The following is a 25346-nucleotide window of genomic DNA, read 5'->3' as shown; positions in this document are numbered from 1 at the left end:
AATATATATAACTTTTATTTTTATTTTTAATTAAATATATAAATATTTCTAAAATTATATAAAATAATATTAATAAGTAAAATTATTTAAATATATAATTTTAATAGTTTTATTATAATTTAATATTTTAAAATTAATTAATAAGTTTATATATATAATAATTATAATAATCTTTTATTAAAATTTAATTAATAAAAGATATTTATTTATATAAACTTTTAAAATAACTTTTAAATAATTAATTATTAATAATTAATTATTTAATATTTTATTTATTTTATATATATAAATTAAATTAATAATATATATATATATAAATATATATAAAATAAATATAATTAATATATTTATATTTAATTTATTAAAATTTAAAATTAAATTAATAAATTAATAAAATTTAATAAATAATAATTAATATAATATTATTATTTATATTTAATTATAATTTAAAATAATAATTTATTAAAATTTAATTAAAATAATATAATAATAAATATTTTAATATTTTATTTTAAATATTAAATATATTTATAATAATATTAACTTAAAGTATTATAATAAAATAATAAATTAAAAATTAAATAATTAATAAATTATATAATTAATAAATTAATAAATTAATAAATTAATAAATTAATAAATTAATAAATTAATAAATTAATAAATTAATAAATTAATAAATTAATAAATTAATAAATTAAAAATTAAATATTTAAATAAATTAAAATAAAAATAAAAATAAAAAATAAAATTAAATAAATAAATAAATAAAAATTAAAAATATATAATATAATTAAACTATTATTTATATTTATATAATAATATTTTTTAAAAGTAATTTAATTATATAATAATAAAAGTTTATTTATTTATTTATTTATTTATTTATTTATTTATTTATTTATTTATTTATTTATTTATTTATTTATTTATTTATTTATTTATTTATTTATTTATTTATTTATTTATTTATTTATTTATTTATTTATTTATTTATTTATTTATTTAATTATAATAGATTATAATATTAAATATAATAATATAAAATAAAAAAAAAGTTTAAAAGTATTAAAGGAAGGGAGGGGAAGGGGGAGGGGGATGGGAAGGGGGACCCTTTGCTAGGGTTAGGGGTGCAAAAGCATAGTCAAGCCACAACCGGTTTTGCTATAACGTCATTACAGTTTTGAAGTTGTGGCGGTGTTACAGTAATAAGTTATGTGATAAACTAAGACGGCAATGGTCGTGTATTGGCGAGCCTGGCTTCACGCCGCGAGTTTATAGAGGCTATCATGCCCAGTGGCCCCCCCCCCTTCACTAACGACGGCATTGACGGCTTTGCAGCCTCATTGCCATACCGAATCTTCAAAACCAGACGGCCTTACCCAGTCAATTTCGGAAGTCTAATCAAGTAGGGTCGTGTCCGTGCAGATACGTTGAGCAGACCGCAGTGTTCCAAAGTTGATGCCACCAACGGGCCCAAAACCCGCACGGCTTCGCCCACTCAGGTGGGTATCAGAGGCGCTATGCCCAAATTGGGCGTCGACCCCAGTGGCCCCCAGCGGCCGGCAAGATTGGGCAGGCAGCACTCGAGCGCATTCAACTGTAATCCCAGTGGTGTACGCAAGCAACAAGCAACAAGCATCTTCAATCTAGCAGCCAAAACTTTGTTTTATTAGGGCACGACTCAAAAATGTCCGACACCCCGGCAGGCATTGTCGAATACGCCTACGACAACATCACAGAGTGGTACCTGCAATGGGTGACAAGCCAAAAGTCGCCGCGGGAAAGGTACACCAGGCAGCTCCTCGAGAAGCTGCAGCAGCCGTCGCCCTCGATCCTGGAGCTGGGCTGCGGCCCCGGCGTCCCCATCCTGAAGTTCCTCCTCGACCAGGGCGCGCAGGTGGTCGCCAATGACATCTCCACAAGGCAGATCGAAATGGCCAGGGCCCGCTGCCCGGGCGCCAAGCTGATCGCCGGCGACATGACGGCGCTCACTTTTGAGCCCGAGAGCTTCCACGGCGCCATCAGCTTCTACACGCTCTTCCACCTCCCACGGTCAACGCTGAAGGAAATGCTCGCCAAGATCCACGGCTGGCTGAGGCCCGGGGGCGTGTTTGTCTTCAACCTCGCCACGGTCGACGAGGAGGAGATCCACGGCGAGATGCTGGGGTACGGCATGTTCTGGAGCAGCTTTGATGTGGAGGGGAACCGGGCGCTGCTGGGCGAGGTCGGGTTTGAGCTGCTGCAGGTGGAGGTCCTGCAGGCTGGCGACGGGAAGCTGGAGGAGGATGATCCGGATTTTGACGCCGAGTTTATGTGGGTGATGGCGCGCAAGAAAGATCCTTCTGCTGAGATACAAGTTGCCTCGGCCGACAACGAGCCAACTGAGTCCGCATGAGCGGCAGTAGGTTACGGAAGAGCGCTTGCAAGTCTTGCAAGGAGTGGCGCTGTCCAAAGAAGGGTGCAACGCCGAGCCTTTTGTGCTGGTCGTAATAATCTAAGTACTGCCAGTCAAGTGTGGACACTCAGTCCATACCTAGTAGATTCCTGGCAGCGACTGAAACATGCAGCGGACTGCCAGCTGGGCCCAGTTATTAATAGAAGAGCATAGTTCTTGGCTCTGGAATAGATCAGGGAGGCTTAAAATACCTACGTAACATCTGGTCATGATGGTGGTAGTAATTCACAACCGCGGTAGTCGCTCTCTCAGGAGAATGACTGCAACTGAGCATTTAAATCCATCCGTCTTGTTGTAACACATTCCGCGTTTTTGGGAAGTCACTCACATAAAAATGGTTTAATTATGCGTGTACATGTCTAAATCCCTTGTGGTTGACAGAAATCTTTGCTAAAACAAGAATTAAAGTCTCCATCTGTCTAACCATCTTCATTATCATCCTCAAATGACCCCGTCTCGACGCTCACCGACGGCGGCCCATCAGAAGGAGAAGTAATTCGTCCCGGGCACGGGTGCTCGATCAAGTTTGAAGTACCCAGGCTGCAATTTCTGGAATACCTGGGCCGGGTCGTACTTGGCCGCAATACTCTTGAGCGCAGCCTTGTTCTCGGTCCCGTAGCTGCTGATGACATCCTGGAACTGGCTCCCGTAGTTCATGTAGACCCAGTCGTTCTGGGCACCCTCTGATACCGCAACAGCCTTGATCTTATCGAGCACTGTAGAGGCCATCTGATACATCCTGTCGTCGTCTTCTTCTTTCTCCCACCACGATGCAATTTGAATAATGTAATACGGTCCGTCTTCCACTGAGAGGCCGAGCGGGTTTCCCCCGTTCTTCTTGGTGAGTTCGAGCACGCCTGTCAGGTGTCAGTAACTCGCCATTACTAGCTGCCAGTGGGGGATATTGATGTTCAGGCGTGGCAATATGCCCTGCAACTCACCCTCTGTGATTCCCTGCCACACCATTGCGGGATGTGCACCAGCGACATCCGCCACCGAATCAACTCCTTCAAAAAATATATCGAGAGACGCCTGTATTACAGCGTTTGATGCCTTCACGGAAATGACGTAAAAATAATTACGAAATCCGTATGGGTTTCTCCCTCCCACATCTGCAGCATAGTCTGCATGGGTCCTGCTCTGGGTGGTGTCAGATATCGTAGTGAGGTTGTTGAATTTGTCAAAGATCGAGGCATTTGACCCGTCAGGCTTGCCGTACCAAAGCTCGACGCCGGCGAGCTTGAGTCCGGACTCGACCACGAAAGCCGCCCAGGTCCCAGCATCGGGATCGCTGGGTGACTCGTCGATAAGGTCCACGAACGCGTCGACAACACCCGGGAATTGGTCCTCCATGAACACTTTTGTGCCTCCCCACATCTCTCCTCCGGGGAGGGGGATTGTCTCGAGCTCGAAGTCCACCACGATCCCAAAGTTGTTGCCACCGCCCCGAAGTGCCCAATACAAATCCGAGTTCTGACTCGAGCTTGCAGTCACTATCTCACCAGTGGCGGTCACAACTTGGTAGCTAGCCACATTGTCACACGCGAACCCATAGATGTTGGAGAAAAAGGAGACACCCCCGCCGGTGGTCAAGCCCCCGATGCCGATGGGTCCGGCACGGCCTCCGATGACCGTCAGATCATAGGGCTGGAGCTCGGTGTAGATTTGGTGCCAGGTATTGCCAGGTTGGATGAACGCGGTCTTGTGGTCCTCCGACAAGGCGATGCGGCTGAGGTTCCTGAACGAGACGGTGATGCCACCCTCGATGTTGCTGGCTCCAGAGAAGGCGGCATGCCCGCCACTCTTGACAGCAAACGGACACTGCGCCAGTCTCGACAGCAGGACGAGCACCGAGACCTCCGGCGGCGAAGAGGGGTAGAAGATGCAAAAAGGGCTGACTTCTGTTTGCAGCTCTGACCAGAAGGACCCGGTGAAGTTGCTGTATGCGGCTTCACCGTTCAAGTCCACAGCGTCTTGTCCGTAAACGTATTGCAGAGAGTGGCACTGCTCATATAGTATTGTCAGCAACAGGTTGCATGTGCGGTAGGCAATGTGAATTTGTCACCTACAGCAATACTGCAGCCAGAGACCGAGCTCTGGTCGGCGAGAGTCGTCAGGGCGGGGATCGCCGAAGTGTCGAACCCATGTTGGATGAGGGCGTTTGTAACATTGAAGTCAACAGACTGGACAGCCATTGCAACCGGCAATTCAATCGACAACGCCATAGACAACGTGAAAACGAGTGACTCTAGCATTCTGCCTGTTGTTTCTCCTCCAGGTATGTTGTTTCTGCTGAAGCTGAAATATCAGAATGCCAGGTGAGGAGAAGTCGGCTGCGTCGGCTTCGTCCTCCGAATTATGCTTCTGGCCGCGCATCGGTCGGAAATTGATGTCACATACACGAGGTCTATTGAGTTTGGTGCCTAGATCATCCTGCGTCAGCGCTATTGGCTGAAGACTCCCTCTTTGGGATAAGCAAATGTGTTTGTGGGAACACCTTGCATGCCCAGGTGCTGCCCTGGCATCAGTGACCAGATTGACAGTGCACTGTTGGTTATCGTGAGAATAGAGTATAGAGCTTATCGGGACGATTTACGAGAACTTTGAGTTCCAAGGTTCGGTTCCAAGGTAATTATTTCGGATATCGGTTTAATCCGCACTATTTACAACAGTGAGAAGACATTTGAAGTCTCCGCCCACCAGCAAGCAAGGGTGTCTTCAGGCTTGCCAAAAGCAACCCACATAACGCGGGATCATCCGAAAGTCTCCCAACCAGATTTTGCTCAAGATAATGTGCCAACCCCGAGCCCACTCTCAACGACCCGCTTAAGTGCACTTGCCGTCCAGGCACTGGCCGCCGGCGCCAGTCTGGTAGTTGCAGCAGTCGGAAACGGAGATGCACTCATCTGTTCGACATGCATCAGTCTATGTATCATCACGAAGTACATGAGGATTGGAAGCGGGAGGACTTACGGCCAGCGCCGAAGCAGCCGGTGTTCTGTCTCTCGAGAACGTTGGGGGCGGCGAAGGCCGTGGCGGCCAGGGCAAGGACGATGGTGAAGAACTGCATCTTGATGATGTTGGTGTTGAATTGACTTTGCGGGATGAAAGCAATTGTCTCGTGGATAAGGATGTGATGATTGATGTTGCTGAGAAACTGTGAGAGCTCGATCAAACGAACGCCATCACCATCTTTCTTATACTATTCGCATGTCCGGCCGATCCCCGATTGTCTTCTGTGGCCTGATTCTATTTCCTTGATTTGCATCAGAACAGAGTACGTGTATTTGAGCCACAGTACGCGTACGCGGCCCACAATGGCTCCTCTATCAAGTCATTCTCGGTAATTCATTGTTCCAATTCTAACCCGGCTCAGGCCACCGTCTTCAAAACTTTTCTACACGGTGCTCCTTCCCCTTTGTTTGCCGGATAAACGTTCATCATTCAAAGTGTGGGCTGAGTACCTTGATTAATGGACATTTCTCGTCCCGCGAGGAGACGAACCACGCGCTCATGGCCATCTGTGTTGGAGATTGCCTGGAATTGTTCAAGTAAGCCACAATACTGAGAAAGCCTATGAGTATTACGGATACCAGGAGTCGTCCTATTCTTTCAGTTACCCTAGGGTACCTGGGCATGTCAACAAAACCATAACTTATCTCATGTCCCGTGGAATTTTGGCTGCTGGAAATGTATGGAGCAACGCGTCAGCGGACATGATCCAATGGAATCAGGGAAATCGGCCATATCCATAGTCGCAGGAATCATGTCATGAACATTGCCATGAATAAAAATGCCACCGCAACCCTGCACGAGCTTGCTGTTTATGGGGATCAACATAGGCACATCGGCACTTACCGATGCATTTGTTAAAGCTTGTCGTCATAGTATGTGGAAACACTTCGGGATCGGTTACACGTATGTTTGATCTGATCTAGATCTCATGACTTCTCCTTTCTCTTTCTGTTTTGGGTGAGGTTCCAGGCATGGACCACGATCTGTGGGATCTGTTGTGGGTACAATCCGCCGGGTAGACCTTGGGTTAGCTTCAGTCTTGCAACACAGCATGCTCACTAGGGGTACACTAAAGCTCGCTAAGGGGAACAGAGATTCCACAATTCTAAGAATCCTTGGTGAGAGTTAAGTACTCTCAACTTTCTTATGCCTTCAAGTCTACACTTGCATTTAAAATTAATCAATTGCCAAATTTAAATTGGAAACTATCATTTATACTATTTTTATCAATATCCTTCTTTAATAAGAAAGTTTAGATAAAATTTAAATGTTCTGTTAAGATTTGATTCTGTCGGAGAGCGGCTTTCGGCGGCTCTCGGTTCAATCTGTACCCCTTGCCAGCTTTTTCACCCCCTGGCCAACTTTAGTGTACCCCGAGTGAGCTAGATCCCCACCGCACATCACCACCAATGCTTGTCTATCGGCTATCAGGCACAGGGGAGAGACAGTGGCGGCGCGAGTCACCTGCCGCGCGCGTAATGTTTGCAGAGTGAATTAAGTGTGGCTGGTGTGTGGCTGCTTGACTCTTTGGAGCTCCCCTTTCGCATAACCTGCTCAATCAAAAGGACCCGCTCGAGCGTCATCAATAATACCCTGAGTCGGGTAGTAATAATAAGTCTGCTGGAGCATCGTCGCCTGAGTTGTTCACAAATGGCACTTGATCAACCCCAGCTCAGAACCAATATGCGCGCTTCGCCTAGGATAATCCAGCATTCTGAGCCTTGGGGCCGGCCGGCTGTTCATTCCGCGCTTTACAGTTGCCGTGATCAGATAGCTGCTTGCAACAAGGCTAGGACTAACCACATGTGGCTCTACTGGGCATTAGGGCGGATCATAATCTAGAAGACGAGGCCTCGCATCTTCGAGATAGACATATCAACAATCCAGGACCACAGGGGCAACCTCGATTTGGAGGCATGTACGGAGGTGAAGGGGAGAATAAGAATACAATCAAAGCGGACAGCTCACACTCGGCGTAAGTACATCAGATCAACGTTCAAAAAGCTTCACTGGTACAGCTGGTAATAGTTTATTGGCTCAGTAGATAATGGATACACAAATAGCAGAGGAAACATATGGGATGACCAAAGCCTAGTTTTGTTATAAAAGGGTATTGTTTACACCGCGAACATGTGTGTCCTCGGACGTATGTGGAATGGAGGCGAAACAAGTTACCCTGCAAAAGAGTAGGGCATGTTCCTGTGACTTTACAATTACTATCCATGTTACACAGCTGATGGATTTGTTTTCCGGGGATTCTCTTCGCCACAATGCACTTCTCCAGCATAGAAAAGTCTTCTTACTGGGCCTCGCTGCAACTCAGCCTGCCAGTCTCTAAATCCGTCAATGCCTTGTGGGTGCTTATGGCCCCTCTCTGCCCCGCTAACGCCGCAGCCGGGCAGGCTTCTTGCCTGGGCGACGTCATACGTGAATATTTTGCTTTAGACGGCAGATAACGTCGGCCGGGGTAATTTTACTAATGCTGATCATCATTTAGGTTGGCAAGTGTGATGGGCCCGGGAAACTTTACGTCTACCTGGCCCTGGCGCGTCAGTAGCGGTGACAAAATTCAGTATTTGATGGACCGGGCAGGCCTTCCTGTTTCCAGCATAGAGTATAATCTTAATGAAGTGTACAGAATTGCCGATACTGAACAGGTCCATGTAGGTGAAATTACATTAAGCCTATACCGAAGCCTACATCATCGTGTAACCCGCATCAGATGGCATTGGCATGTTGTAATAAAATTTTCCATCCAACACTCCGAGTCTGTAGCCAGATCTTCCGGTTAGCCAGACTATAAGTATGCTCGCCGCGGACGAAATGGATGAGCACAAATGACATGCCAAAAACCTTGCTGTCAGCGCCAATATGACTGTATCCTACCCTGAAAGACCAATTCACATTCCTGGACTTTTTTTATTTTTATTTTTAGAACGTTGAACTACATCGGTTGGTAAATTCCTACCGGAACAAATTGGGCCGAGTTCCCTTGGAAAGTGCCCCAGCGGCTAATTCCCTTCCGCTATCGATCTTTTTCAAACCGCTGCATTGCGGTGGCCGTCTTGAAGCTCATTGAATAGCCTTTCAGTCCAGTCGAAGACTTTGTTGTACTTGAACCCCATCCTGGTGAACAATCGCCGGAATCTGGTCTGAAGACGATTGTAGTCTGGCTTTTTTCCGTATGGGAGTGATCGGGTGTAATCGATGTATTCTGCGAATTCGTCGGGCAGATCTCTGCAAAGCTCTTTCACCGACATGCTTGCCTTCATTTCACCGATCTTATCTTTAAGCTCCGCATCTGTCTCAGCCTGCAGGCCCTGCCACGGTAATGAACCTCTCGCGAAATACACTAGCATATACCCAACGGATTCTAAATCATCGCCCCATGATTGTTCTGTGCTCACAATTGGTGAGCCATGTGCTGAGCCATAAATACAACGGGACCTCTAGCACTTACGAAGACCCGCATGACTTCTCAAACTGGCGTAGCGAGCAGTGCCACCGAAAGGAACAAATATGTCGTCCCGGTCCTCTTCTGCATCAGATCCATCAAAACTCGTAGCCACACCAAAGTCAATAGCGTATACCATATTTCCTAGCCTCTCAACTCCCATAAGGAAGTTTTCTGGCTTGACATCGCAATGGATATACGATTTTGAGTGTATAGTCTTGAGCCGTGAAATCATTTGCTCCGCCAAAAGCAGAACTGTTTTGAGGGAGAATCTGCCCTCACAGTATTCAAATAAGTCTTGGAGGGAGGGCCCGAGCAAGTCCTGAACCATTACGGAGAATTCGCCTTCCTCCCCGAACCATCGAATGCTTGGGACTCCTATGCTGCCCGATAATGCTTGGCATATTTCAACCTCTTCGCTGAGCGCCTGCCAGTCACTACCAAGAGGTTGAAGCTTGATGGCGACCATTTCCCCGGAACGAAGATCAGTGCCTGTGCGGTTATTAGTGCACAAGTTCAACACCTGCCAACATGCCCAACAAGATACAGCAGGTGTCAGATAGCGTCTACCTGAGTACACGAGGCCGAACCCCCCCTTTGCTATTCTCCTATCTACGCGGAATCGATCATTGATCAGGATATCCTATTAAATTGAGCAATCTCTCAGTATCTAATATCACCAGCCTTTTATTTGTGACATACCTTCATGACAATGATTGTCGTGTTGTGCTGGATACACAAATGAAGGGTTTTGTTTTTGGTTTGACGCGTACGGAACTGAGACAAAATCTTGGTTCAAATTTCTGCAGATCGAAGCGTTGTTATCGTTCAGCTACGTGGCGCTCTTGCTGGTTTTATTATCTGAGCCAGTCAGGGTAACAGACTACTGACTGGTGACGAAACTTCAGACGATCTGCGGACCAAATAACTTTTGAGAGCTACATAGGGTTTCAGCCCAGCAATTGACGCAAAGTGGAGTGTTTGAAAATATGTCTCTGGGGTGGGTCAGAGGATGTAAGCAATGGACATGAGACCGCCGCTAGATGCACTGTTGTTTTAAAACCGAAACTTCGGCTCTTTTCCATTTCCAAGGTTGTGCATTGAGTGGCTTTGTTTGATCTTTCGTTGTTCTTCTGCGAGCGTAGATTTTGCCCGCCCCCTTCTTTGTCACACAGTCCGTTCAATGATGCCGTTGATTAGCTCCCGCCTCATGAATTTCTGATAGAAGTGACCCGCCTGCAATAAAAAACCAACAGCCCAAGCGCATTGCTGCGGCAAATGTCTTATCTGGACAAAATAATTGACTGCGTACATATCTGCATTCTATTAATTTCTGGCGCGAGTCCCTTAGCTTGGCTACAAGTAAGTCGTTAAAAGAGCCTGCTGGCCCCGCTCCCAGAGTCGCGAGCCTCCTACTCGTGGACCCCGGCTAACTGTCTCTCTCTCTCTCTGTGAACGAAAGCGAGCCTGAAATCTACCGATGAGTCCAAGGGCGCTTTCGCAGAAACGTTATCCGGGAAACAGCACCATCGCAGGTGCTCGAATTACAAAGTGCAGGACAGCAGCGAATTCATCTCAACCACAATACTGGGACTCTTTATCCAAAGTTTGGCTCACGACTAGAGCCTTACAGGAACTCGATCGACGCAAAACGACCGGCCACCGAGCGAATTTCATCCCCCCAGCACTGTACAAAGTGTTCCCTGATCTGAACCAGTTTGCAAGACGTGGAGGGCCCAATCTCAGATTCCTCCGAGGCGTATGCACTCCTAACCCCCATGTCGCTAGATGTTTGATCTAACTGTGTTCTCAGTACTCCGAATCGCAGCTATTTCAATGGAAAATGACCATCAAGACGAAAACTCTAGCAGCGGAAAGCCGGCAGGAACCCTCAGGGGCTTATTCTGCCAACTTTGAACAGACTATGAATGACCATAATATGGAGTTCTTCAGGCGCAACGAAGCAGAACAAAGACCGCGAAACTACGAGGAGATCAAGAGGAGACTTGGGAAAAAACGACCGCATGATACAGAACATTCAGATCACTTGGCGCTCGATGATCTCGGAGACACCCCGACGCACAACGATCTGGTCAGCTATATGTTGCCCCTCCTTCATGGAAAAAAGCTCCAAGGCCTGCAGAATCGTCAGTTCACCACTATGAAACCCGCAGATATCTTTAATGTGAAGGTCAAAAAACTTGCTCCAGATTATTACGAGGGTGTCAGCCAAATTGTCGTAGACAAGGACCTGAAAAAGACATTGAGAACATCGATTGTTCCGAGTAACTACAGCCGAGATCCGATAGCGCCCAATTTCTTTCTGGAATTCGTGACTGAGAGCAAGGACTCAGTCATCACTCGCAGGCAGGCTGGTATCGACGGTGTTCTGGGGGCTCGCTGCATGAACAGCCTGCAGAACTACCCTAAAACGATGCCGGACACAGGGGCCCCGCCACGGGATTGGGAGTTTGACGGCAACGCTTGCGCATTCAGCGTAACATATCGCCCAAGGGATCTTACTATTTACAGCATTCATATGATACCACCAGAGCCTCACAACATGATGCCCGGGTATAGAATTGTCCAGATCGAGATTTATTCAATGGTCAGCGAATCTTCCTACCATGAGGCGATTAATGCGTACAGGAATCTCAGAGACCTCGCGCAAGAGTATCGTGACCGTATTGTAGCTGCGGCGAACTACAGGGCCTCGCAGCTGCGTGCGTCCAGGGTATTATCACCTCCGGGGCAATCTGCGAGTTGCTCTGAGCGGTGTGAAGTGGGCAATAGATCACATCATGACGAAGAGGATATTGCGGGGGCAAACGGATATGGCGACGAGTTTCCAGCAGATTCGTAAACGTGTAGTAGGGGTAATAGTTTCATTTGTTGGTAGTGCGAAGACACGGAAGACGGCCATCAAGACGAGCTATGAAAGAGCATGTGCAAGTCGAGTTCTCCAGCATCATCGTGTATAGCGGCCAATAAGATTTCTGCAGGACTTGGCCGTAGAATCTTTGAGCGGCGTGTCGAAACCTTCGTCAATGACTAACTCCTGACCCATGCCAGCACTGCAAGTCTATACCATTACGATGAATGCTGCGTGTGGATTGATTTCTTGAGGGCTAAGATGAGAATTCTAGCTCGAATGAATGGTTTCTTCCTCGACTATCGACTACGCAGATCAAGGGGAACCGCACCTGGACTGCGAGTTAAGACCCAACTTGATACCTAGGCACTCGGCTTCGCCTTCTGGGGGAGGGGGCGGCGGCGGGGCAAGCACTTCAAGCACTGCAAGCACTGCCGTGGAAGCATCAGGGATTACGGACACAATTCATTTGTGACGGTTCGGTCGTATCTCGCGACTTGCTTCCCCGGATCAGTCTTCAAGGTTGCAGCCCGATCAGTCTCTAAGGTTGCATTGTCACACCAGCGTGACTGTCCACATGTGAATGTTTCCCATTTGGGCGCCACTGGCGTCTGGAATAGGCTAGTCGAGCCCGATGCTCTAATTACTTCTCCGCTGTCGTGCTCATGCCCCTATCTTCGACGACACCCTCATCGCAAGGCAAACTACTACATATAGATTCGTTCTTGATAAGAGGTGCATGTGCACGCGCCGAGAATACTAAGTTGAAGAAACTCACAGCCATCAGGAAGCTCATAAACGACAACCACCGACAAAATGTATGTCCGAGCTGTCCTTTCCGCGTTTGCCCAGATACTGTATATCGTCGTCGCCGTGGCCGCGCTGGATCCGAATGTCATCTTCATTCTAACCGATGACCAGGACGCTCGACTGGCCAGTCTGGATTACATGCCTTACGTCCAAAAGCGGCTTGTACAGAAGGGCACCTCGTTTAATCACCACTACAGCACGGTTGCTCTCTGTTGTCCCTCGAGGGTCTCACTGTGGACTGGAAAAGCTGCGCACAACCACAACGTTACGGATGTGGTTGAACCATACGGTGAGCGTCTCATAAGGAATGTGAGATAGGTAGTCGTTGCTCACATATGTCGTCAGGCGGATATCCAAAATTCATCAAACAGGGCCTCAATAGCAATTGGTTGCCTGTCTGGCTGAAAGCCGCCGGGTACAATAATTACTATGTCGGGAAGCTTTTCAACTCTCACACGATTGCCAATTACTTTCTTCCCTTTCCAGCCGGGTTCAAGGGCACTGTAAGTAGACCATTCACATACATACCCAGATATGAAACCCTGGCCGGAGGGCTGAGGCTGCGATCAGGAATTTCTACTGGATCCCTACCAATATTCGTATTGGAAGCCAGGGTTTCAAAGAAACCTCGACATCCCGAAGATCTATGACGGTGAATACTCGACGGATCTGGTCGCGGAAAAAACTCTCGGGTTCTTGGCCGATGGTGTGAAAGATGGTCGACCATTCTTTCTTACTGCTGCACCAATCGCCCCTCATGTGACCGTCAATGTCACTATCGACGTCCTGTCATTCTCCTACACCCTAAGTAATGGACCACCTATGCCCGCCGAAAGACATAAGGGGCTCTTCGCAGATTCCAAAGTGCCGAGAACTGATAACTTCAACCCTTCTGTGGTAACTAACTACACTCCGGTCTGAAAGACATTGACAGGACGACCCGCTGATTTGACACGTAGTCATCCGGTGCTAGCTGGGTTGCCCAATTACCCCAGCTCAACGAGACCGAAGTGGAACGAAATGACGAATACTATCGCGAGCGGCTTCGAGCTCTTCAGGCCGTCGACGAAATGGTAGAACTGATTTTTCAAAAGCTCGAGCAGTACACTATCACGGACAATACCTACGTCTTCTTCTCCTCAGACAATGGTTATCACATTGGACAACATCGCTTACAGCCGGGCAAGAAGTGCGGTTACGAAGAAGACATCAACGTGCCATTAATAGTCAGAGGTCCCGGTATCCCAGAGGGCGAGACTGTTGACACCCCAACTTCACATCTTGACCTTGCACCCACGTTCCTTGAGCTCCTTGGCATTCCTCTGCGAGATGATTTCGACGGTTCTCCTATACCTCTTCCTGTCCTTCAAAGCTCTTCCACTACTGCAGAAGAGCCAAGGGAGCATGTGCAAGTGGAATTCTGGGGAACAGATAACCCGAACGAGTGGAATGCTTATGCGAGTATGCCAAGACGACAGCACACACACGGACGGGAACTATGCTAACAGAGTTAAGATGATTCGGGTTTCAACAACACGTATAAATCCATTCGTGTAATCGGCGATGGTTATAATGTGTACTACTCTGTCTGGTGTACTAACGAGCATGAGCTCTATGACATGGATGTGAGTTTATTCCGGCTCCCCTTGATGACTAGGGTAGATTGAATCCTACCTAGGTACTGACAGAGTCTCAAGGTCGACCCGGGGCAACTGAACAACCTGTTAGCTTCAGATGCAAACAGTAGTAGCATAATAAATCACCCGGTGGCTGATGTCGCTAAGCGTCTAGATGCTCTGCTACTGGTCTTGAAATCATGCCAAGGGGAGAGTTGTCGCCGACCGTGGACAACGCTTATACCAGATGGTTCCATCGCTACACTTACAGAAGCCCTGTCGACCTCTCACGATGCGGTTTTTCAGAGCTTCCCGGAGGTCTCATTCTCTGCATGCGTCGGCGGACATGTGGTTGCTTTTGAGGGAGCGCAGTTCGAGAACCCCTCTCAGAGGCGCCAGTTGCCTACGACAGATGGATCAGATCCTGACTGGGCATTAATGACCTGATGCTTGAATCAAGCAGCATTGAGCATCTCCAGCTTCATATATCATTCTTGAAGGGTACCCAATCCACGTGGACTGACCTGCCTCGCAGGCTCAGAAATCGAGACACTAGAGATATGGGAAACTTCATATGGAGAGACTTCCCATTCTTAAACAAAAGCTCTAGTCGATTGAAAACCACAGGGGATTTTAATTTAGTGGAACATGGAATATGTGGTTTCGCTTCTATTCCGTAGTATACGTCCGAGGACATACATGGCGCCTTCATACGGTGGAACATGAAATATATTGTAACAATGGCTGATTGCCCCGTCCTAAATCCTAGCATTCTGCGAAATCCCCTTCGAAACGTCACTTCCACTTTACGTTACTTCCACTTTAAATAGTGATACACCTTTTCTCTTTGCATTGGAACAAACTCCAAGCACTTTTTTGATGTGAGACATGCCATCACATTTGGAGTTATCTTTTCCTGAGGTGCCATTTTGACGAAGCCGGATCCTGCCAGTATATACTACGGCAATTCGTGCAAGGGCACGGCTCGAACTTCGTACCAGAAGCGTAAAAGTTTGAAGGGTTCTCTCGGTCACGGCACGGCTGAGTCGAGGGACAGATTTTGAAACTCCAGCACCTCCAGCCGCTGTGGCCGCAAGCGCCGTGCTGCGTGTACGTCCATGTCTTTGAGCACATTATTTGGCGAAAGCTGACAATACCTTTGAAATGGAGTGATGAATACGTTGAACCTACCTGTCAATTCTGATTGTTGTTTAAATTTCGATGAAATGGTGAATACTGACTGGACTGGGTTCTGTTCCGGATCCGGGGAATCCAACCCTAAAAAAGATTTTCGGTGCTCTTTGACATATATAAGTTCAATTGTTCCATTGTGACGAGCGGCAAGTTCCACAGCAATGGAAGAAAAAGACCTTAGTATGGTTCCTTGTCCACCATTGAATGGCAGGCAGTTCTTCTGGCCAAGAGAACAATGACTTGGAGAATGAGCTGCAGAGGCGGGTTCTCAAGCCCATATGCACGAGGTGTTGGCATTTCATGAGAGCAACCAGTTGACATTGCGAATTTTTCAGAGCTCATGATTCAACAACAGACATATAGCCGCTTTTGTCTATGTCAAAGTCTCAGTTCTCCTCGGTGTCAAATCAGGTAGAAGTTATGTACATCACCACGATCAATCTTATTTACTTTGATGTTGCCAGGATTAGTGTGACCAAGTGATTTCGTTCTTATGCCTCCCGGAGGCGTACGGTCCTTCACAAAGTGCGCTCGAAGACGTTGCAAGCAAATAATCTTTTAAAGAATTTCAGTGTCATGGGCGACATACGAATGGTTGGTCTGAAGGTGTGTCAATTGCATGCTAAAATGTTGCAAGACCATGCCCAGGTTTGAAGTTGCGCTCATTCATGAAAGCAGAACACAAAATTACACACTGACTGGACGAAATCTTAGTTTCTTGCCTGTCACAGCTTTACCACATCAGTCTCAAGTTTGTCATCAGCAGGTCCCCCTTCAGCAATTGAGCCCTTTCATGACTTCTCAAGTAACTTTAATTTCGCTATTCTACTTCCACTAAAATAGACATTGAAGCACATGGAGACACAGATCTAAGCTGACACACTGAATTCCGGTCTTAAAGATGGATTCGCGTCATGGTGGCCGCGTTGTCCGATGCTATGGTATATGTACGCCACTCCGCAACCCCCCAGTCGGGGCCTTGCTCCTGCGTGAGGTATGGCAAAAACTGCGAGTGGCTGACGACAACGATATGCGCACGATCGCCAGCTTGAATCGCCGTCCTCCGAATTATCTGTCGTGCGATCTCGGCCCTCAGGCGCAGCTTTGACTCTGTGTATTCATACATCCTGTATTCATACAGCCCTGTGGAATTATCAGACCAGTCTGAAGGCATCAAGCTAAACATGTGCTCGTCAAGAAAGTCGCCACCAAACGTAGACCTAGCCCATTCAATGATATCCTCTGGGTTGTGCCCTTGATTGCATTCTTCCGGTCCAATCTCGATGACTTCTGGCAAGGGTTGGACCCGAATGCCACGATCAATTGCTGGTTTGAAACAATTGACGGCTGTTTGAATCGTGCGTTTCAAAGGTGAGGCAAGGATGTGAGTTATCTTGTTATGGTAAGGGAAGTTCCTCTGGACAGCCAGGCATTGACGTTCTCCCAGGTCTGTTAATGTCGGATCTAGGATGCTCCAGTCGTTGTAATAGTTGTGCCATCCCTGCGCGTGTCTGATAAGGGTGATGACTGGTCCCACGGGCGCCATGACGATCTACGTTGCTCAATTTGTGTTGTTCAGAAGGGATGGTGGTGAGAAGGCTGTAGTGACTAGGTTCTACACACACAAGGACGGCGTGGAGATTGGTTTCGTAAGCATATAGTTCAGAAAGTACTCGGCTTGAGTGATGTGCAATTTATAATCAATAATGAGATATGCATCTAGGAGCGGCAGACGGCGATTTCCTTGTCCACGACGCCGAATAATTGCTTTTTGACAAACGTCTTTGTTAGCACCTGGCGTGGTAAGTATTACCCCCGAACAGACAAAGAAAGGGCCGGCAAGCCTAGTTCCAAGGTTGCCTTGAAACGGCACCCAGAACGTTCAAATGTTGTGATCCGTTTTACTGACTTAGGATAATACTTTTATCGGATCAACACGTGACACGACGACCTAATACATCATTCAGTGTACTGAACATTCGGATAACGGCATACATAAATTCACATTGACCTAGAGGCAGTTGATTGTATGGACCGCGGGAAATAGTATATGCGGCCGCGTATATAGAGGAAACCCCATTCAGTGATAGCACACGAGAAACAAACACGCTGGCAGTGTCCGTGACTTTCCACCTGGTCTGCCAGTGATTCGCATTGATAGCCATATGTGGTTTCGCTTCTATTCCGTATACGTCCGAGGACATACATGGCGCCTTCATACTGTGGTAAGCACTCAAGACCCAGCGTTTAAAGAAATACGGTGCCAATAACAGTAGAAAGAGAATAAAGTACGTGGGCACGTGGCTCAGCCTCGTACCGCACACCAGACCTCATAGAGCCTTACCCAGCTTAGCGTTGAACCATGCAATAGCCTGATCCTCCGCCTCTGCAGCCGACTTAGCCACATCGTCAACCTTCATGTCAGCCCTCACACAGAATCCATGGCCGACCTTCTCATACACCTTGACCTCTCCCTTGGTAGCCTCGGGTCTCCCCTCCATGATCCGACTGAGCACATCAGTATCACGCGGGACTTTCAGCTGGTTATCATATTCCGGGACCGCGAACGAAATAGGCACGGCGATCCTCTCGAGATCCTTGGGCACCTCGAGAAAGCTCGGATGGCCGGTGAACCCCGCGTCGTACAAGGGCCTCCCGTCGTCGGTCTTGTGCTGCGCGTCGGCGAGGAGGACGACGTGCTTCCCGCCCCAGCAGAACCCCGCCGCCCCGACGGGTGTTGCCGGCCCCGTCTCCCTGCGCAGGTCCTCGAAGAACTTCTTGACGATGGGGAAGCTCTTGCCGGGGCGGTTGCGGAGCATCCACGGGATGATCCCCCACATGGTCCAGAAGATGTGGTAAGGCATGGAGAGGTAGCTGCCGTGCTTGCCGATGCCGTCCATGTTGGCCAGGAGCCAGGTTGGACACGAGTGGCCTGAGCTGATTGTGAGTATGACATGGGCGAGGCGGCAGGTGGATACCAGGGTGGGTCATTGGGGTACATACCGAGCATAAAGTCTGGCAGATAGACCTTGTAGTCTCCCTTGGCGGCGTAGATGTCGGCCAGGATCTTGTTATTGATGAAGTCGATGCCGAAGGCATCAGGAATATAGACGATGATACCCTTGGCGGGCCTGCCCTCCGGCGGCTCGGTCACGTAGGTATCCAAGCCGTGCAGCTTGACCACCTTGCCCCTCGGGGTGCCACTGTGTTCGGTGCCGGAAAAGCAGTCTGGACAAGACATTTTGATAGGTGGCCTTGGCTCGCCTGTAACCGCTGAGGGGATGGATTTGGAGAATGTGTGAAATGAATTGGACTGTTCACGACAACAACCGACTTGCTGAGTGTTATATACGTCCAGGTGCGGATGCAGGCTGAGATGTACGTAAATCGTGTTCCCTACCTTCGAAGCGGAGTTCGGGGACGTCGGGAGCTTGAATAGCACTTGAGGACATGGTGAAACTAGTGTAGTTCAGGCGCTAGAATTCGGCGGGGTGACTGGACCGGGCAGTCTTTGTCAGATCGGGTCATTGAAGGAACTAGTGCCTGCGAGTCCATCTCGCGGCTGGAATTCCCAGATCATTTTGATTGGTTTGGGGTTATTGGTTGCTGCTACGTGTATTGAATAATATTCGTAGACAGTCAACTAGAGGTAGAACAAAAACTGAACAAATTAGAATTTTGACCAGTTGCGTGCCTGCTTCCGTGGCCTTGATATTCACAATTCACATCTGCTTGTCTATCTGGGCAACTACTCACTCTGGCTGGATGGTACTACTAATAGGCGTTCATAGCACAGGCGGCAGAGAGGTGCGACTGCGTTGCCGCTGATGACTTCCAAGGTTCCAAGGTTCTCACATTTGCAAGCACCCCGATTAAGTCTCGCCGGAATTGGGGGCTAGGATCCTACGAGTCACACCGTGGGATGTCCATCATGCCCCTGTGGGGGCTTGACGCCAGCCTTTGAGCTAGCCGCCTCTTCTCCACGCTCGGATTCGCGTCTCAATACGAGCCCGGGGGGTGCCTGGTGCCGGTTGGCGGTCACCGGTACAAATCTCCGAGTTCCCCACACCGGCCGAGATAAGGAAGCTTCCGGGTATCACGCCGCCACAGGCACTATCCTCCATAGCTCTTGAGGTCTCGAGCCGGGCGTGCTCCTGTTCTTTTGTTATTCCCATACAAAAGCAGAAGGCAGCGAGACCCCCACCTGTACACCATGGCGTGCCGCTGGACATCAAATTCGGTGGCTCCTGGACGCCAAACTTGTCCCTTCTCCACGTGCGAGCTGCACGCAGACGGTGCCTCAAGCTCGGAAGATGTCAGCGATTGCAGCACACCAATCTCGGACGCAACCAGCGTCAATGACCCGACCAGTCACCGTTCGACGGCGCACGGGAATGCAGAGCAGGACTGGGACGTAGTGTCGGACTCAGACGGCGAACAACTCACTCCGCCCTCGTCGCCGGGTCCATGTGATACCTGGCAAGCACACCTTATAGCAGCCACCGCCGGCCATCACGAACGCCCTGATCGGAGAACGGTCGAGCCGGAGCCCGAGATCGAGAGCGAGACGGAGAGCATGCAGGACCGCATTGTCCGTGTCACAGAAGACGAACAGGACATGAAGACCTTCTGGGCTATCACGTTCTCCAGCAAGCGCCATGACTTGTTGTTGGCCTACTACGGGGACGAGTTGGCGTCGCTAGAGCTGGCACCTTTTGATACCTACGACCAGGATGCCCGCGTTGACTACTTGCTCCTCCACGGCTACCTGAACAGGAGGATCAGGCAGCTGAAACTGGACAAGAAGAGGAACGAGGATGCTTCTCCGCTTTTGCCTTTTGCGCCCGCCCTGGTGGACCTGTGGGAACTTCGCCAGGCTGCCAGGATTGACGAGTTGGAGCCGAAATGGGTTGCCAGCGTAATGCACGAAGCGACAGGCACAGTCAACAACACCACGTCACAGATCTCGTCCGACAGGCTCAATGTCAGCAAGGAAGCGGCGTACCGGGCACTCGAGAACATTGGCCAACTTATCACGTACCTCGCCGAATTCGAGCAATTTCTGGGCGGCTATGTACCCCTTTATGACTGGTGGGTGAAGGCCCCATACGCAGCACTCATCCAGGCTCTGCAGTCTTTGGTGCCCGTGATTCAGACCAAATTAGCGGGCATGCGCCCCAACGATGCGGATGAGATCGTCGGTGAGCCGATTGGAAGGGATGGCCTGCTCGTCGAGCTCGAAGCCGAGATGATTCCTTATACCCCCGAGGAGCTCTTGACTATTGCCGACGAGAAGTACGCATGGTGCGAGAAGGAGATGAAGGAAGCGTCCAACGAGCTCGGCTACGGGAATGACTGGAAAGCTGCGCTGCGACACGTCCAGGGCATATACGTCGAGCCGGGGAAACAACCAACCATGGTAAGGCAGCTCGTCGTCGAGGCCACCGAATACGTGAAGCAGAACGACCTGGTCACCGTGCCCAAGACTGCGGAGAACTACTGGAGGATGTTCATGATGACGCCCCAAGCCCAGAAAACCAACCCATTCTTCCTCGGCGGGCCGTCCATCTACGTGTCCTACCCGACGCCGACCATGGCGCACGAGGACAAGCTGATGAGCATGCGTGGCAACGGGCCCCACCTGAGCCACGCGACGGCCTTCCACGAGATGATTCCGGGACACCACCTGCAGATCTTCATGGCGCAGCGGCACAAGCCGTACCGCGGGCTCTTCGACACGCCCTTCTACGTCGAGGGCTGGGCCATGTACTGGGAGCTCGTGTTCTGGGATCGTGGCGACTTCTTCGTCTCCGCAGAGGACAGGATCGGCACGCTGTTCTGGCGGATGCACCGGTGTGCCCGGATCTTGTTCAGTCTGAGGTTCCACCTCGGCGAATTGACGCCCCAGGAGTGCATCGACCTGCTGGTGGACATGGTCGGCCACGAGCGAGCGACCGCTGAAGGTGAGGTCCGGCGGTCTCTGAATGGGGACTACAGCCCTCTGTACCAGGCTGGATATTTCCTCGGCGCCATGCAGCTTTATGCCCTTAGGCAGGAAGTGTTAGGCGCGAAGGCAATGGGAGAAAAGGACTTCCATGACCGTATCCTCAGGTCGAATCAGATGCCGATTGAGCTGCTCAGAGCGCTGTTGTTAAAGAAAGACCTCAGTCGTAACTACAAGAGTCAGTGGAGGTTCTACGACAATGGCACTGGCAAAAGGGAAGAGGAATTGCCTATGAGACTCATGGGGACGTGCCGATATTGAGCCAACAGACACAACACAGGCTACATTACATAGATTATACTGTCCGCAGATTACAATCTGTTTGTACGGACTTCAATATACAACATTGCCTGATCACTCAGTTGAACTTCACGTTTGTCGACTCCTCATGTTCCACCCACTGTCCTATGCTTTATATCAACACTTGTGCGCATAGCATCTCTTATCTCCGACCGGAGCTGTAGGACGATTGATGCATCATCACTTGCCGGTCTGGGTAATCCTAATCCCCTTATGGCGCTAGTTAACGCCGACGATGCTAAACGCCGGCTGGTAGATCCATGCAATATCCCTCTTTAAAAGATGTTCGTTGTCGACCACATCAAACACAATTTCTGTAGATGCAATACTACTGTTACAATCTTCACACGATGGCATCGAATCAAGCAGCATGGTTGGAAGGCAAGGACGTCCGGCCCCTCGCCGTCCGCGCGGCCGATATTCCCCAGCCGGGACCTTACCAGGTCATAGTGAAGAACCACGCCGTGGCTATCAACCCTCTCGATTGGAAGCAACAGGACAGCGGCTCATACGTCGGGGATTTTCCTGCAATTATTGGCACGGACATCGCTGGTGAGATCCATGCGGTGGGGAGCGAAGTCCAAAAGTTCAAGATTGGCGACCGGGTTCTAGCGTGAGTGCAATGATCGATGAATCATCGCGATAGCATCCCGTGCTCACAAATCCACGCAGACACTGTACCGGAATAATTGACCACAAACCCCAGTCCGGCGCCTTCCAGTTCTACACCGCCGTCCATTGCTCCCTCACGAGCAAGATCCCCGCCAGCATGACCTTCGCCGATGCTACTGTTCTTCCCCTCGCTGTTTCCACCGCCGCGATGGGTCTGTACGCGAAGGACTACCTTGCCTTGCCTGCACCGAGCGCCTCACCTGCCCAACGGAGCGGCAAAGGGATGTCAATGCTGGTCTGGGGCGGCTCATCCTCCGTCGGGAGCGCTGCGATCCAACTAGCCAAGGCGAGCGGTCTGACGGTCCTGGCCACCGCCTCGGCCCGAAACCTTGACGCGCTGAAGTCAGATCTGGGCGCGGACCACGTTTTTGACTACAAGTCGACCGGTGTGATAAATGACATCGTCTCAGCTATCAAGACCCTTCACGGCGATCGTGGGCTCGAGTTTGTGGGGATATTTGATGCCATTTCTGAGCCCGAGATCGTCAAGGACGCACTGGTTCCGGTGCTCGATGCATTGAAGTCTGACGGAGTCGTTTCGGTAAAGAAAGCGGCGCTGGTGCTACCCCCGCAGGATATACCAGAGGACTTCCAGGCCAAGTGTGTCCTTGCAGGTTTGTTGTTGCCTGGCCACGGATACGACGACGTGACACGCGCCGTTTGGGAAACCTTTGTACCAGAGGCCCTGGGTACCGGGGACCTGAAGGCATTGCCTCCTCCTTCGATAGTTGGAAAAGGTCTGGACTCTATCCAGGAGGGTATCGACCAGAACAAGAGAGGCGTGAGCTACAAGAAGGTGGTTGTCGAGCTGTAGTGTAGGTAGTCCACAGCAACACTGGGAACACCCCAGCAAGGATACAGTCTGATTTGAAGACATATTGTTTAAGGAGTTCGAATACAGTTCTGAGATGCACGTAAGCACGCAAGTCTTGATTCAGTTCTTGGCTGCCCCACACTTTCCTTTGAACTCCGTGAAGTGGCGTCCCCAAGGTCTCACTTGTCATCATTGCAAGGTACGGTGAGGACAATTGCATTTGCCATTACAGTCGGTATTTCTGGCGCTCTATGCAGCCATAGCCAGTTAGCCAAGGGTTTAACTGGCATTAGTATGCAAGGTAAGCTGACAAAATGCTACTGCAGCGGTCCTTTTGTTCAGACCGAGACGCACGGAAGCTTCCGTCATTATCCGGTTCGTAATCCAGTCCGCGACGAAAAGTAGGTACACTGCGGAGAAGCACTCCGTTCCTTCTTAACGCACTCAAACTTATGATTCAATGTTAGTTGGCGACGATCCACGCCCGTAACTGTACTGACATGGTAGGTGACACAACTTGGCGTCCCCAGGGTTAAACTGGGGCTCCAGACAATTGGGTACTGGGATGCATTCTGTGCTTGGCACCGTCAATGCGAACTCAGCTCGCGTTGAGGGATCCCGAGTGGCGAGAGGAGGAAGATGAAGGGGCACATATTCAGAGTGCACCTGCGTCGGAAACATAAAGATTCGGAGCTGAACAGCACGTTTTTCCCACGTGCAAGAGGTGCAACCCACTACTAGTATATATCTACCCTCCACGAAGCATCTTGCATGAAGTGTGCAACCACCATTCTTGCATGTACAGTCTTCAGCTTCTCCAAGTGGGTTTAATCGAAATGGGGCTCTTGAAACTATCCGTGCTACTTACCGCGGGCTTGCAATCCCTTGCAGCCGTGGCCCAAAACTCCACCGCCCCTCCATATCGAGACAGCCTGCTTGACCTGCACAAGTCACTTGTGGACTTCGAGTCCACGACAGGCAGTGAGGCTGAAGTCGGCGATTTTCTCATCGAGTACCTGACGGGTCAGGGCTTCACGGCAGAGCGGCAGACCCTCCCATCGTCCAACGGCTCGGCGGTGCGGTTTAACGTGGTCGCATGGCCCAGTTCGCGCATGGGCAACTCGTCCAAGGTTGTGGTCACGAGCCACATCGACACCGTTCCACCATACATCCCATACTCACGGGATGGACCTGACCCGCCTACGGCCGAGACAGTCATCGCCGGGCGCGGCACGGTAGATGCGAAGGGCAGCGTAGCCACCCAGGTAACCGCGGTGATGGAGCTGTTGTCCGCCGGCGAAGTCACCGGCGACGACGTCATGCTCGTCTATGTGGTGGGCGAGGAGAGGACCGGCGACGGCATGATGCACTTCTCGAACATCACCTCGCAGCAGCCGGACCCACCAAAAGCCGCCATCTTCGGCGAGCCCACCGAGGGGCTCCTGGCTTGCGGCCACAAAGGCAGTATGGCCTGCACCGTCACAGCCCACGGACAGTCCGGGCACAGCGGATACCCCTGGTTGTTCAAGAGCGCCAACGAGGTGATGATGCGTGGCCTGCTTGAGATCATCGACACGGACTTGGGGACCAGCGAGCGGTATGGCAACACGACAACCAACGTGGGTCTCATTTCAGGAGGAATCGCGATCAACGTGGTCCCTGACCTCTCAACCGCTGGAATCGTTGTCCGAATCGGCATTGGCCCGGAGGATGAGGGCGCTATTGTCGTTCAAGACAGAATTCGCGAAATCCTGGCGAATGTCGATGAGGAGGCTTTCGACTTCACGTGCGATACTAGGCAATCCGGTGCAATTGAGACCAATTGTGACGTCGACGGTAAGTATTTCGGCAACACTTATTCACTGAATCACTGAAGACTAATTATTCCTCAGGCTTTGAGACAACTGTAGTGAGTTACGGGACAGATATCCCTGCTTTCAAGGGGAACCATACTCGATACCTCTACGGGCCGGGAAGCATTTTAGTCTCACACAATGCCAATGAAGCGATCACCGTGGGAGAGCTAGAGACTGCGGTCGAAGATTACAAGAGAATTATCTTGCATGCGGTCCAGGCCTAAGCCACTGCATCTTCCCATATTTGATAGGAAACCGTAAACAAGTCTTTTCGTGGCAAT

The 25346-nt window shown here is 49.5% G+C and overlaps 10 protein-coding genes across 10 annotated transcripts; 5 read left to right on the top strand and 5 right to left on the bottom strand.

The window, feature by feature from the left end:
• Positions 1–1442: 1442 nt before the first annotated feature.
• Positions 1443–4811, bottom strand: KVR01_012625 (uncharacterized protein). The gene is made up of 3 exons (XM_044786982.1): positions 4528–4811; positions 3400–4462; positions 1443–3315 (listed from the first exon to the last, which is right to left on the bottom strand). The coding sequence occupies exons 1-3, from the start codon at positions 4711–4713 to the stop codon at positions 2939–2941; spliced, it is 1626 nt and encodes a 541-aa protein (XP_044638436.1). The 5' UTR covers positions 4714–4811; the 3' UTR covers positions 1443–2938.
• Positions 1691–2398, top strand: KVR01_012547 (uncharacterized protein; the record flags this gene model as incomplete). The annotated part of the gene is made up of 1 exon (XM_044781220.1): positions 1691–2398. The coding sequence occupies one exon, from the start codon at positions 1691–1693 to the stop codon at positions 2396–2398; it is 708 nt and encodes a 235-aa protein (XP_044638358.1).
• A 319-nt stretch (positions 4812–5130) lies between the features above and the next one.
• KVR01_012602 (uncharacterized protein) lies at positions 5131–5690 on the bottom strand. The gene is made up of 2 exons (XM_044793260.1): positions 5432–5690; positions 5131–5364 (listed from the first exon to the last, which is right to left on the bottom strand). Exons 1-2 carry the CDS (start codon positions 5526–5528, stop codon positions 5285–5287), a joined length of 177 nt encoding a protein of 58 aa, XP_044638413.1. The 5' UTR covers positions 5529–5690; the 3' UTR covers positions 5131–5284.
• A 2821-nt stretch (positions 5691–8511) lies between these two features.
• On the bottom strand, positions 8512–9066 carry KVR01_012595 (uncharacterized protein; the record flags this gene model as incomplete). The annotated part of the gene is made up of 2 exons (XM_044782975.1): positions 8512–8870; positions 8934–9066. 2 exons carry the CDS (start codon positions 9064–9066, stop codon positions 8512–8514), a joined length of 492 nt encoding a protein of 163 aa, XP_044638406.1.
• Positions 9067–12615: 3549 nt separating this feature from the next.
• Positions 12616–14672, top strand: KVR01_012561 (uncharacterized protein; the record flags this gene model as incomplete). The annotated part of the gene is made up of 6 exons (XM_044791089.1): positions 12616–12898; positions 12955–13112; positions 13180–13506; positions 13569–14070; positions 14125–14234; positions 14307–14672. The coding sequence occupies 6 exons, from the start codon at positions 12616–12618 to the stop codon at positions 14670–14672; spliced, it is 1746 nt and encodes a 581-aa protein (XP_044638372.1).
• A 1642-nt stretch (positions 14673–16314) lies between these two features.
• KVR01_012615 (uncharacterized protein) lies at positions 16315–16965 on the bottom strand (the record flags this gene model as incomplete). The annotated part of the gene is made up of 1 exon (XM_044794723.1): positions 16315–16965. The coding sequence occupies one exon, from the start codon at positions 16963–16965 to the stop codon at positions 16315–16317; it is 651 nt and encodes a 216-aa protein (XP_044638426.1).
• Positions 16966–17572: 607 nt separating this feature from the next.
• Positions 17573–18837, bottom strand: KVR01_012671 (uncharacterized protein). The gene is made up of 2 exons (XM_044785122.1): positions 18423–18837; positions 17573–18351 (listed from the first exon to the last, which is right to left on the bottom strand). The coding sequence occupies exons 1-2, from the start codon at positions 18658–18660 to the stop codon at positions 17750–17752; spliced, it is 840 nt and encodes a 279-aa protein (XP_044638482.1). The 5' UTR covers positions 18661–18837; the 3' UTR covers positions 17573–17749.
• An 870-nt stretch (positions 18838–19707) lies between these two features.
• KVR01_012605 (uncharacterized protein) lies at positions 19708–21780 on the top strand. The gene has a single exon (XM_044788604.1). It carries the CDS (start codon positions 19996–19998, stop codon positions 21682–21684), a length of 1689 nt encoding a protein of 562 aa, XP_044638416.1. The 5' UTR covers positions 19708–19995; the 3' UTR covers positions 21685–21780.
• A 284-nt stretch (positions 21781–22064) lies between these two features.
• On the top strand, positions 22065–23209 carry KVR01_012686 (uncharacterized protein; the record flags this gene model as incomplete). The annotated part of the gene is made up of 2 exons (XM_044785986.1): positions 22065–22336; positions 22396–23209. The coding sequence occupies exons 1-2, from the start codon at positions 22074–22076 to the stop codon at positions 23207–23209; spliced, it is 1077 nt and encodes a 358-aa protein (XP_044638497.1). The 5' UTR covers positions 22065–22073.
• An 836-nt stretch (positions 23210–24045) lies between these two features.
• Positions 24046–25289, top strand: KVR01_012554 (uncharacterized protein; the record flags this gene model as incomplete). The annotated part of the gene is made up of 2 exons (XM_044784023.1): positions 24046–25045; positions 25102–25289. 2 exons carry the CDS (start codon positions 24046–24048, stop codon positions 25287–25289), a joined length of 1188 nt encoding a protein of 395 aa, XP_044638365.1.
• Positions 25290–25346: the final 57 nt, after the last annotated feature.

The sequence above is a fragment of the Diaporthe batatas genome (genome assembly GCF_019321695.1).
Source record: "Diaporthe batatas strain CRI 302-4 chromosome Unknown Contig00020, whole genome shotgun sequence".
NCBI lineage: Eukaryota > Fungi > Ascomycota > Sordariomycetes > Diaporthales > Diaporthaceae > Diaporthe > Diaporthe batatas.
This window is presented reverse-complemented; position numbering and strand designations above follow the sequence as displayed.

Coding starts and splice junctions, on each gene's coding strand:
- KVR01_012625 (XM_044786982.1), bottom strand. CDS start 4,713: ATGCTAGAGTCACTCGTTTTCACGTTGTCTATGGCGTTGTCGATTGAA. Junction 4,463..4,527: donor TCTCTGGCTGCAGTATTGCT/GTAGGTGACAAA, acceptor CTATATGAGCAG/TGCCACTCTCTGCAATACGT. Junction 3,316..3,399: donor GTGGCAGGGAATCACAGAGG/GTGAGTTGCAGG, acceptor GACACCTGACAG/GCGTGCTCGAACTCACCAAG.
- KVR01_012602 (XM_044793260.1), bottom strand. CDS start 5,528: ATGCAGTTCTTCACCATCGTCCTTGCCCTGGCCGCCACGGCCTTCGCC. Junction 5,365..5,431: donor CGGCTGCTTCGGCGCTGGCC/GTAAGTCCTCCC, acceptor CATGTCGAACAG/ATGAGTGCATCTCCGTTTCC.
- KVR01_012605 (XM_044788604.1), top strand. CDS start 19,996: ATGCAGGACCGCATTGTCCGTGTCACAGAAGACGAACAGGACATGAAG.
- KVR01_012671 (XM_044785122.1), bottom strand. CDS start 18,660: ATGTCTTGTCCAGACTGCTTTTCCGGCACCGAACACAGTGGCACCCCG. Junction 18,352..18,422: donor TCTGCCAGACTTTATGCTCG/GTATGTACCCCA, acceptor CAATCAGCTCAG/GCCACTCGTGTCCAACCTGG.